General features: G+C 41.8%; 1 protein-coding gene across 1 annotated transcript; it reads right to left on the bottom strand.

Annotated features, from left to right (window-relative positions):
• Positions 1–6,926: 6,926 nt before the first annotated feature.
• LOC131253285 (vicilin-like seed storage protein At2g28490) lies at positions 6,927–10,041 on the bottom strand. Its single transcript, XM_058254234.1, has 5 exons — positions 9,692–10,041; positions 8,278–8,459; positions 8,084–8,164; positions 7,614–8,012; positions 6,927–7,425 (listed from the first exon to the last, which is right to left on the bottom strand). Exons 1-5 carry the CDS (start codon positions 9,996–9,998, stop codon positions 6,994–6,996), a joined length of 1,401 nt encoding a protein of 466 aa, XP_058110217.1. The 5' UTR covers positions 9,999–10,041; the 3' UTR covers positions 6,927–6,993.
• Positions 10,042–12,683: the final 2,642 nt, after the last annotated feature.

Genomic DNA, 12,683 nt, shown 5'->3' with positions numbered 1-12,683 from the left:
GGGGTCCATCATAAGAGACTTCTATCCAAACCAATCTCATACCTAAATTTGGATAGCTAGACTCAATGTAGTAGACTCTTGATCTAGGTTAGTAATGTGCCCCAACCAAAATCTTTGTCATTATGAAGATACACAACAATTAGTTGCACACCACCACCCTGAGTGGATAGTGAATGAATGAGTATGCAACTCCTTCTCAATAAGTCTACATATCAGTATTGTACATCTCTAGGATCATCACCAGAGTCTAGTACACTCCAAGCTGGCTACCACCTCGACCGGCCGCACAACTCAACGAGTGAAAAAGACCACACTACCCACCTGCTAGTAGTATACCAATGCCTACTTAGCTCGTTGATAGCGGACCCATTTGGGAGTTGGTCAAATTCAGCCTAGCTTACATGCCCCTCACTCGGGCGGATAAGGCCACACCCCCTCCCAACCGACCACGACACAATGGGAGACGTGGCCTACTGGTATTCAACACTCGAGCGCTCATGTATCCACTTGGTCTAGACGTTGGAGCGTCTCGTGGCCACGAAGGTTTAAGGACTTTCACCCAGGGACATCCAAAGTGCCTAGATGCTTGAACTAAACATTTTCAGTGTCCCATCTAGTCATCCATGACATGCCTATGGAGGCTACAGCCCTAATGTCACTAGGGCATGCAGTAATCACAACACACAATGGATAAGTCATACAATCCACTTATGCATCAATCCTGCGCATACCGTGCGCTCCTGTGAGACAATCTCCACCTATCAGGGAATCTCATAATAACATGCCCAATGACATATGCAATGGTTAACCACATCTCATAATAAACATGCAGATGATGTGTATGGGTATGTACATGATGCTATGCTGTCACATACTCATAATCGGTATCGACAATCGACACTGATAATCGGCATCGATAATCGACCTCGACAATTGGTCTCAGTAATCGGAATCACCCTCGACAATCGGCCTCTACAATCAGAATTAGCCTCGATATCGGAATCAGCCTCGACAATTGGCCTCGATAGTCGGAATCGGCCTCGACAATTAAAATCGACATCGATAATCGAAATCAGCCTCGACAATTGGCTTAACAAAGGGCCTAAGTGAAGGTCACAATGTGGACATTTAACCATCAATGCTCTCAAGGGGTAGCCCATATAGAGTCAAACGTATCATGGGCACATGGCCTCACACAAGGACCTAATACACATCACTATGAGCCTCACCCATGGGCTGCATATACATCACAATGGGCCTTACTCAAATGGGTCACAATACATCATGCTAGGCCTTCGCAAATACAACAAGTTAGGCCTTTTACAAGGGCTTCATATATCACATTGGGCCTTATCAAATGAGCCCCAAGTATATCACATCGGACCTCACCAAATGGGCCCCGATTATATCAGATGGGCTGTATCAATTGGGTCGAATCAAATGGGTCGATTCAAATGGGCCAAATTAAATGGGTTGTATCAAATGGGCCATATCACTACACCATTCATCTATTTTTAGAGATCAATGATAGTATTATTTAAAATTATATTATATCAAATTATCATCTGGACCATACCACAAATAATAGTGGTGATAATGGTTTCCACTGATGAAATTCTAGTGGGCCCACCATAGCATTTATTTTCCATGCAGTATGTTCGTAAGGTCATAAAGACCTGATCTAAGAGGATAAACAAATATCATGTTGGTCTAAAACTACTGTAACTCAAAGGGTTTCAAGGATAGACATTCAATACCACTATTTATGCAATGTGGTCCACTTGATACTAGATCTGTCTTACTTTTAGTCTCAAGCCTTGAGACGTGACACCAAATGGATGAATGGTTTAGATGTAACACATACACCAGTGGGCCCCACAAAATTACTGGTGTCGTGGGGCCCATCGACGGGCGGTATAGATGCAGTACATGCATCAATGGTGGGGTGGCCAACATGTCAGATGGATGGACGGTTTGGATGTAACTCATACATCATGGTGTGGCACATACATCACGTGGGACCCACAGATCTTGCTGACGTCAGTTCATCAGTGGGGCCATGTCCTTAAATGGACGGATGGGATGAAATGCATACATCATGGGAGGTGGGTCCAACCCATCCAGATTGTTGGATGGTGTGGATCAGACCCATATATGTTAGGGTCCACAGAACTTGCTGATGTCAACTTCACACTAGCCTTTGCTGTGTGAGGTGCGCCATCCAATCCGCTCATCAGGTGGGTCCCACGTACGTGGCCCACCAGATGTATATATATAATCTATTTATTTATTTATTATTTTATTTTATTACTTTTTTTTTGTAATGAGTGTCCAGTGTCCAGATGGGATTCCCATCGGTTGGATGGACGGTGTTGATAAAACACATACACCGTGGTGGAGTCCCACCGTCCCTGTTGGATAGTGCTGGACCCCACACGTGTACGTGGGTCCCACTGTCCAATCAGGTGGACAGTGTGGATATACATCATATAAGGTGGGGCCCATAAACTTGTTGACATTGATACATCAGTTATATAGATGGTATGCAGTGACCGCCAACCCAGCCCCTCTAATAGATGGGTCCCACGTGCATCAAGCTGATATTATGTTTCCCTTTATCTGGGCCGTCCAGATGGACCAGTGGCAAGGTGGGCCTCACGATCGGACGGTTAGGATCATCTTGCATTGTGGTGAGTCACAAGACATCACAAAATGGAGAGGAGAGAGAGAAACGAGAAGGGGAGGGACCCCGCCACTATTGGGCCCTCCCTTATACAATGCATACATCAAGTGGGTCCCACGACAAGTGGGCCCTTAAAATAAAAATCAACGGGGATCACACACCTATTGGCCTTCTTCTTTAGCTCCTTGGACTCCTAGGCTCCTTAGATACAATCTTAATGGAGGATGATGAAGTTTTGATGGTAGAGATAAGGGGTTTTGGGGTAAGGAAGTGGGCTACACCGAGCTTCTCCATGGGAGGCTTGAACGTTGGATCTCTTGGTTGCTTGGGAAATTGTTTGAGAAATGAGGGAGAGAGAGAGAGAAGTGATGTGATGATAAGGGACGGGTGGAATGGATGTTGTAAGGAAGGAATGGTTTGGGTATGGGCTTAGTTGAAATTTGGGTGAAAGAGGGATGGGTGGAGAGAGAGAGAGAGAGAGAGAGAGAGAGAGAGAGAGAGTTGACTTGTGAGGGGCAAGGTGGCATGGGGTATGAGTGGTGTACTTGACTTGTGATTGATGTGTACTTGATTGATTAATCTGACGGGTTGTAGAAATTCTCTCGAAATTCGCAACACGCAGCGTTTTCCTCGAAATGAACGCGGACCCGTATCTTAAGGCCTGGGTATCAGATCGATGCACAACTCACGGCGTTAGAACCACGGCGACGGCGCAGTCACCAGGATACAAGTTTCGAGTCGAGCAGACTTAGATCTATGGGCTGCAATTTATGATTGTACGCAAATGTCGATTTCATGTCGAGGGTTGTCGAAATCCGACTAGGAGGACCGCGGAAGCTTACGGAACGGTACGGACTATGATACAGGCCTTATAATGACAACCACGACCTCATATAAAATGGCAATGGTCATGGTCATAACGTGGTAAGGGTAGTTCGTAGTTGTAATGTAGTAAGGATCTTGGTTGTCAGGTTGATGTAATTAATAACTTGTTTATTTTTAAATAATACGAGTCGAGGCCCACAATGGGGTGATCCGTTCTATCCACCTTGTCAGCTAGGTCATCATGGGCCTAAAAAGTCTTGCCTTGTGCAGTATCCATTTCTAACAAACATCATAGTGAGCAAGAAAAGTATCAACAGTGGGTGACACTATCACCATTATTTTCTATTATGTGGCCCACACTAGCTTTAGATTAGGCAACTATTTGGGCCCTAGCTCTAAAATGATACGGCAAAAAGGATGGGCCCCATACACATACATCAATGTGGGTCCCATGAGTTGTACCCATGCTAAAAAAGGCTTCCGTCTGCATCACTTTCTTGCGATTGAAATAACATGTAACTTCTTCCTCACTCTAAACTATACAACTACTGATCCAAGGACAAGGGCATTTTCGTCTGAATTTTTTTCTAAAAGTTGTCAGAATGCCACTCTTAAAATATTTAGAAGGTTGAATCTCTTTAGGGAATTTGACCATACATCGAGGCCAGTATTAGTCAAATTCCCATAAATTTGTCACACAATGCAAAGTGGCCATAAATCTCTCCATATTTATGGACCATAAATTTTCCCAAATATGAACCATTGGATGGCTTTTGAATACGTCCAAAAATAGACCCACAACCATACAAATGTGAATAAATTGTAATCGTCTGAATGCCTCGGATATTGGAAAAGTTAGTCCAGTCTATCTCACCCAAGAAATGGTTAAAATCAATCATAGAATTGTGACCAAGATATACCCATCCGACCTTTATAGAAGTCCATGAAAATTCAGGGGCCGAAAGAGGTACAAGATGGACAAGGTTGGTTTGAATAATTATTATGCACTTGTTTACATTTAAGCTATGGGGTCTTATATGACTTAGAATGGTGTGAAAATTATGAAATTAGATGATGATAATTTTATTTTATTTTTTAAAATCATTCCTAATTGTGAATCGAATTAGAACACCGGAAAGATACAACAATTGAGCCTCTTGGATTGAGTCCCTAAAGCGTAAAAAATGTGGTGATTGAGATGCATGAATTGAGAAAACCCCTAAATCCCAATTGATACCATTTGGAACCTTCATTGATCAAAATCTGGTGGGTGAGCACATTAGAGAATGCCATAGACTGCCTATGCAGGTCAAGTGGGGTAGTAGTCTGACTAGCCGACGTACAAATCAGTCCCCTCATTGATCGAGGTTGGGTGAATAAGCACATATGGGGGCACCACACCACCTGCGCGGGCCAAGTGAGGTGCTTTAGAGAGTTTAGGCCAGCTGCTATAAAGTGGCTTGGGTGTTCAATGAAAATGGGCACACTGATTATTGTGGCAAACTCTCTATGCATCATATAGCATTTATCTATGCATTGTTTTATTACCTTACCATACTAAAATAAATAAATTCTAAAATCTTCTGTAATTAGATTTACTCTTGTTTTTTAAACGAATTAAGTAGAGGTTTAATCACTGAGTTGTTAGCTCACATTATTCTATTGCTGATGACTTTACAAAATTGGGCTAGAATTTAAAGATGTGAAGCATGGACGAGTTTCTAACTTTATTTATTCAAACTTTTATTGTAATAAAATCATTATTAAATTTATTGTAAATTGTGTGGATGATTGAATTGTTTGGATAATAAGTTATATACTTGATGGAATGGAATGATGATTTCCTCTTTCTTAATAGATGTTAAAAGTCTGTGATGTTTAAATCTCTAGAATGATGGCCTTTCCTCCCTTGGTGCAGTATCAGGGTTGAGTAGGGCAATGTGCTGGGCTCAAGGCGTGACAAAAATCTCAAAGATTCATTTGAGTTAGAAGTATAATTGACTATGTCTACTAATTGGCCTATTAATCAACAGGAGATTGCTTTTAGTCAATTCCAATACGAGTCTCCAGGAGGTTGAGATCGCTTTAGTCAATTCTAATACGAGTCTCCAACAAATCGCCTTACACTTTTATAAATTCAGCGTAGAATGAGGATCTCAAGGCCTTACAACACAACTCTTTCAACACCACATTGTCCATCATTCGTCTATACGGACACTTATCATCATTATAATCCAATGTAACTCTTCCATTGTTTGCCAGCACCAATACTATGAACCAATCCAAATCAATTAAATTAGAATTAATTAGCTTATAGTTAACTTACCTATCCATGAATACATCATTTGACGTAAGATCTTTAGGTCTCGAATGAATGTCCAACACGAAAATCTTACCATGTGCCTAGAGATTCCTTCGACAATATCTCCACAAAGTTCAATTAAAGTAATAAATAATAAGTTGTCATTTAACTACAGTTACCTCGCCATGGAGTCCAATTGAGCAATGAACAAGGAGTCAAATCATGACAACCTTGCCCACAGAGTGATGTTCTAAGTAATAAACGGTTACATAACTATCTATTCCATGAAATAAAGACCCAAAGCGACGAACAATTTATCACCCAACAGACTTTGCTATTAAATATGTGGTTCAGTAATGAATGTTTGATCGATTAACCACAATCAACCCACCTATGAAGCTCACACGCGAGGAAGCTCAACCGTGTGAGGGTAACAAACATCCATTTAGCCACGAAGCACGAACGGATTGTCAAAGAGATTTGTACACACCATCTATCGTCTTGCCACAGAACACGGTCATGTGCAACGAATAGGTAATCACAACGACGGCCGCCTTACAAGAAGCTTAGCTGAGCAATGAAACATTTTTCTCGCTGCAAAGCCAGATAAATAGAGAAGGAAGAATACATCCGGTCTTAATCAGTCTATTTCGATGCCAGTGACTCGTCAATTTAGGATTTGAACTCTTTTGACACGCTCGGTGAGACTAATATCTTACTGACCACCAATGCATCACAGGTGACATTTAGAATATTGTGATTTAGTGGAATACATTCATCCTTGCATGACGTGTCAGATGAGTAGATTGGATGGCATACACCAACCAAGGTTTACCCTACACAAATAGTCTTCCGTCCACGTCAACAAATAGTAACGCTTACATGACTATGGGTCGTCAGGCGAGTTTTCTATGTATAATCGAGCAAACCTCTAATGAAAATGAAAATGGTGTAACATACAGGGGATACTGATGAAAAGGAAAATTATGCCCCTAGCTACTATAGTAGAAGGAAGAGATGCACTGGAAACAAGTGAAAACCAAAAGAAAGTTTATTATTCACAACTCAGAAGATTTGAGAACGAGGGGGGGGGGGGGGGGGGGGGGGAGTGGCGGCGCAGAAACTCTGCCCCAAAACTAAACTAGTGAAAATAAGAAACTCATCAGAAACAGAAACATTTAACCTAATCAAAGCCCATAACCATATCGCTGTCAACTGTTTTGATGAACGGCGAATCAACAACAGGCCAGGAAGGGAGGATAACTCCTTCACCCTGCGAGTCAATGACTTTCTTAAGCCTCTCTTCAGGAACATCGAATGCTGCTGCCAGCTCTGGTCCACTCGTACTATGGAGAATCGAGCGGGCCCCCACAAGGAACTGAGGCCGATTCTTTCGTGCAGAGGTAGTGAATCCAAAGAATTCCATTGGACCACTACGTGATGCTATTTGGCAGAAGGGGAAGTATCTAGGCACCCAGAATACATCGCCTTCCCGCACTTTAGTATTCATTGCACTTGTTCCGTTAGGGAACACAACCTGAATTGTTCCCGTACCTTTTAGGATGATGCCATATTCCGTTGCCGTTGGATTCACATGTGGTGCCATCATCGCTCCCTGCCAGACAAAATCAATCAATCAATCATTAAAAAAAAAATAAAAATAAAAAATCAAACCAAACCGTTGGTTGGTATTGATTATTTCAGTGCGTGGGACTGTATGGATGGTCCAGATCAACCATCCGTAAGTACCCAACACTTGAGAATTCAGCAATTCTGGAAAGGAGGGAGCTGGAAAATTTTTACCGCAGTAAGGTTAACAAGGTATACACCAATGCCAGAGCGTCTTAGAGGGATGTAGTCATTCTCGTCAAGTGCAACACTCCAACCATAGTTGTTGCTGAAATCAGGTTTCCTGTCATATATGTTATAAGAATCTGGGGACCGAACTGCACCCTTCCTTTTCCTATTTTCCCCCAAGATAGAATTGAGGAGTTTCCGCCATGTCCATGCAGTTGCTTGTTTTGGTTCATTTTCTTTTTCTTCCTCATCTTCTGCCCAAAACTCCACTTCTGATGATCTTATCCTCTGTTTTAATTGCATCAAAGAAGTCACCCCTTTGCCTGGTTGGTCCGAACCCTTTAAATATACTATTGGTCCGCCCTTCTGCCTCCCCATAACTGATCTCAGTTCATCTACAGTGACCTGCCATAACCATCACAGTTCAACATAACAGCATAGCCCTTGCTTCTAATCAGTATTGTAACGTTCCTTACATTAAATGCGGTGGTCAGTGTCCTAATGTCAAATCCAGCAAGAACTGAAGTTGGGTAAGTCCCTCCACCAATGAAGAACGACTTCAACAAAGGTATCAAAAATGACCATTAGGAAACTATTGAAGGATTAATAGAATATAAAAAGATAGAAAATGATAATGAAAACGTCCCAGATACTTGAAATAAGGAGCAACCTGGAAAATGTCATCTCCCAAACTCTCCGATGTATCAATGCTGCAGATTATCTGAAGTCTCTGTCCATGGCCCGTGTTCACCATGTAGAATGCTGAACCAGCTGGAATTCTATACACGTCCCCGATCTTCAAATTCTTCTCCACCATTTCGTCCTTGTAGATCCACCCTATCTTCATTTCTCCTAAACAGACATCCAAAAAAAAAAAACAAAAAAAGAAAGAAAGAAAAAAAGAAAAAGAAAAAAAGATGAGCTTCACCATAAAGACTCTCAAATGGTCACGCTACTCATGGTCTAGAGAAAAGGAGATGCACCATGGAAGGAAAAAAAAAAAAACCAGAGTATCGATTAGTGCACAAACTCAGCTGTTCCTGGGCCAACAAGTGATAGGCTCCTAGTACCAACAGGAAGGTTGAATTCTATCACAGTGGTTTATGAATGCAAACTGTCCTTATATGTATGTAGTGGCTGGATTTGATTGGAGGTAGGCGCTCTTCCATTGATAAGAGGGAAACTTGGATATGGATATCTTCCAATTCAGGAGTTTCAAGTTCTTTACCTTCAGCCCATGGTTAAATGACTCCAAGACTCAATATTGACTCATTCAGTATCTGTTGAAGTGGTGGGAGTCGGGGAAGACTTAGGGTTTTCCATCCGAATCCTAGACAACTCGGACGAGTTCAATTGGACTCGCCTTAGTCCTAAAACCATGCTCCACTCTTCTACTTGTTTGGGAACTTCCATATTGGTAAATCCTCGGGCATCTTCCAGATCTGGGAGATTCCTAGGGCATCTCCATTGATAATTAAAATAATCCTTCATGGATGTATGTCATCATGGAAAATATTCCAACAGAGGTGATTATGACCGTTGAAAGAAAGCATGGGTTGACTAGATTACACCAACATAGTCGAAAATGACATCCATGTTAATGTGGATTCGAGATCATTGGTGGCCTCCTAACCATTGTCAGGCATGGGAGCCGTGAAAAGAGGAGTCAAGACTGCCCTTAAAATAGAATGATGTTCTGTTTTGTGGTATCAACAACAGAGGGAGCTACAGCTTGGAATCGTCCAGGTCTAACCGGTTGTGAGATGATCATATGCTAAACAGCCTCCATCAATCAGCAAGATTCGTTTGAATATATCGAGTCGTAAACCAACTGTGTGGATTAGATCATCACTAGCGACATTGCTTAGAAAAACTCAAAAAAGGATTTAAGTAGGCATGCATGGAAGGAAAGGAAACTCTTGCTCGGGTGGTAGACTATCAGGAGTTTCAACACCCGGTAAAGGGTTCGAGCGTCCATAGGTGGTGAAATCCCACTAGGGCGTGAGTTTGTGGGGGTGTGTGTGCGTGTGCAAAAAAAAAAAAAAAAAAGGAACTATACAAAAAGAGAATGGGAGGGGACGTACCCCTGCGTACAAAGAGAATCAAACTGGCATCAATATACTGAGGAATGAAAAGAGTGTTGGGTTCCATGGTGATGAAACCGATATGCATGGAGCCGGATGACTCCTTCCTCATATCATCGCCTCTCATTACCCTAACCTCCCCTCCCTCTGTCTTCATAACCTGCTTCGAATTCCTCATCAGGAATATCCCTCCTTTCTCCTCTTCATGTTCTTCTCCTCTTTCCTTTTCGTATTCCCATCCCAGTGTAGATGGCACAAGCAACGCCAGCAACATCACCACTTCCCACGTCCTCGTCCTCATCGCCATCTTCTTCTTCTTCTGATTTCCCCAAGACCGTGTGCCCTTCTCAGCCCGTGGCTTTTCTCTTAAGAAGGGTTGGGAGAGAGATTGGCAGCTTGCTACTGAGACGCGTGTCCAGCATGCGGGAGGGCGGGTGTTTTGCTTGCCGGATTAGCTGTGGCCACCGTTGGGATTCGAAGAGAGATATGCTCCTCTCGTCGATACTGCTCCTGACTAACGTGTCCCATATGCTGACAGTTCTCGCCTTCTTGTGTCCACGTGGCACCGTGCGCACCGTCCTACCCGGGCATGCTTGTGCACTCGCAACCTTGATCCACAAATGTAAAAAATAAACGGCTAGGAGAGTGCGTATGATGGACGATCCACGGTAGCCTATCTGATCAAATAGATCAATATGCCTACTAGCGCACATCCACGCAGATTCCCCGTGGCCAGTAACGATTCCCGGTGAACTGAGTTAACGTTGGATGATTGTTCGGCACCAAGATGGTTGTTACTCATCCTCACGTGTTGGACCCATGCACGGCTATGCGCACCACACACATGCTAGGCAAGAGTGTAGACGGTGGACTGGTTATTTTGCTGTTATTTCAATCTTGATTATGTGATCAGTGCCGGTGCGTGGAATTGAGTGTACGACTCAATTCAAACTGAACCTTATAAACCCAAATACTAAGATATGTAGATATATCAAAAATTAACTGTATATGACCAAGTTTTAATAATATTGGTCACTTATTTAGCTACTTCCACAATGTTATTTAAGATGATCAGGCGATAGTTAGAGGGTGGGGTTCGTTATCTAAAACTGGTCATATCTCTGTCTTCCTTACAAAAAAAGGATTTTTTTTTTTTCTCTCTTAAATATAGATAAGACAAAAAGAAATTTCCCAAAGTCGGCTACAAAGAATAACCATAGAACACCTCTTTGGATAGAAAACTTTACTTGATATTCGAAGTAAATCTAGCGTATAAGCGTATATTTGAATTACAACTAAAGTTAATGACTACTTTCGTTACTACTACAGTTTAAACTAGGGAATGTAAATTACTAATAAAAGTAAAATATTACACTAAGAAATGTAAATGGCTAATAAAAGTAAAAGGTTATACTAAGGAATGTAAATTGATGGTAATTGAAAGATAGAATTGGTTTGACTTCGTTGATATGAGACGATTTACTTTGCTGAACTTTATTGTTATTTATAACTTTGAATTGATATTTTAGATGCTTCTCAGGTTTTGATGATTATTATAACCATTTCAGCACTACTACTTGATGCAGGAAATGAAAATGAAATATGATATGCAAGATTTCAAGCTTTATATCAGACTAATTTAGAAACATGCACATAAGATTTCCACATCCCACACGAAAGTTCAAATATTTAAACAAGGGAAATCTATGCGGGTCCAGGCCTACACATGTTAGGGCTGAATCAATAAAAATTATTAACTAAATGAAATTCGAAGGAAAGTCAAAATCATCCACACATGCACAACAATCGATCCTAATCCGAGGAATTCATCAATTTCAATTCATAAAACCCTATTATTAGAAAATGGGCAAATAAACTGGAAGTATTGCAATCTAGAGTTAGGGTTAGGGGAAAGAGGTATGAGAGGGGTAAAATAGGTGAAAATTTGAACCTAAAAATAGTTCCCACGTGCAGATAGCGAGCCATGCCTGATGCACGTGCGTAGGGGCCTGACTGCACGTGCGAGGGGGTCCCACACCTAGAAACTGACTCTTTGAGTCTAGTCGGCCAGGGGTAGACTCCAACACTCCCAAGTTTCTGGTTGACCCAAGCTACGGGCTGTGTGTGGAAGTTTCAGCCCTCCTGTAGGGCAAAATTCTGGAATCTTGTTGAAGAGAGGAAAATTTATACAATAAAGGATAGATTTGTAGCGCAGATGATTGTGGAAGATGAGAAGGGTGGATGGTAGAAGATGGGAGTGAAACGGGATAGATGTGACTTTGCACCATAGTAGTTAGTCCTTCGAAGAAGGGAGGGTTTCGCACCTAATTAGTTTTTCATAACTTGAAAAAGAGCAAGAAAATGTAGCAATTTTTATTAATCTTCATTGAATAAAAAAACTATAAGGGGTGTCTATTTATAAGAAAACTCTATACCCCAAAACTTATGCCATGTGCACAATCTATTACTTGGCGATGAAGTAAACTAAAATAAAACTAATCAAAGAAATATAAAGTGTCTATGATATTTTAAATAACATTAATTAGCAAAATTCAAAATATGAGATTAATCAGACTAATGGGTCATAATCCTAAGATCTCATGATGGGCTTTACTTGACTACCGAGCCCACTCCAACGAACCAAAACTCAGTCTTCTAACTAGGAGGTCCTCTGTGGACGTCGTCATCGATCCATATCAATGGTGGGGCCCTCCATATTCTTTTGTACGTGCGTAGTGGGTGCGCATCTGCACGAGATGTCCCCATCAATTCTCCCCGGCTGTGAAGGTTTCGCCACTGGCAAAATAAAACTCTTAAACCGCTCCGAGATGTAAGGATCAAGTCTCTGAAGCTCCTCCTCGACGATCCATGTACTGTCTGATCTAGTTTCGATCGATTCTGGTTTAGGATTCGAGGTTCAGTTGGATCATCGTAGTGTTGATGAGGTGTTTTAGGAGCAGGAGGCTGAGATTCACAGGCGTTGTCCCCATCT

The sequence above is a fragment of the Magnolia sinica genome, chromosome 8 (assembly GCF_029962835.1).
Source record: "Magnolia sinica isolate HGM2019 chromosome 8, MsV1, whole genome shotgun sequence".
Taxonomy (NCBI): Eukaryota; Viridiplantae; Streptophyta; class Magnoliopsida; order Magnoliales; family Magnoliaceae; genus Magnolia; species Magnolia sinica.
The sequence above is the reverse complement of the archived record's forward strand: the minus strand, read 5'-3'. Positions and strand labels throughout refer to the sequence as shown.

What these genes read in the sequence shown, in the direction of transcription:
- LOC131253285 (XM_058254234.1), bottom strand. Translation starts at nt 9,998, where the DNA reads ATGGCGATGAGGACGAGGACGTGGGAAGTGGTGATGTTGCTGGCGTTG. An exon ending in GATTCTCTTTGTACGCAGGG is followed by an intron (nt 8,460 to 9,691) that starts GTACGTCCCCTC and finishes ATGTCTGTTTAG; the next exon opens with GAGAAATGAAGATAGGGTGG. An exon ending in TGGGAGATGACATTTTCCAG is followed by an intron (nt 8,165 to 8,277) that starts GTTGCTCCTTAT and finishes CCTTTGTTGAAG; the next exon opens with TCGTTCTTCATTGGTGGAGG.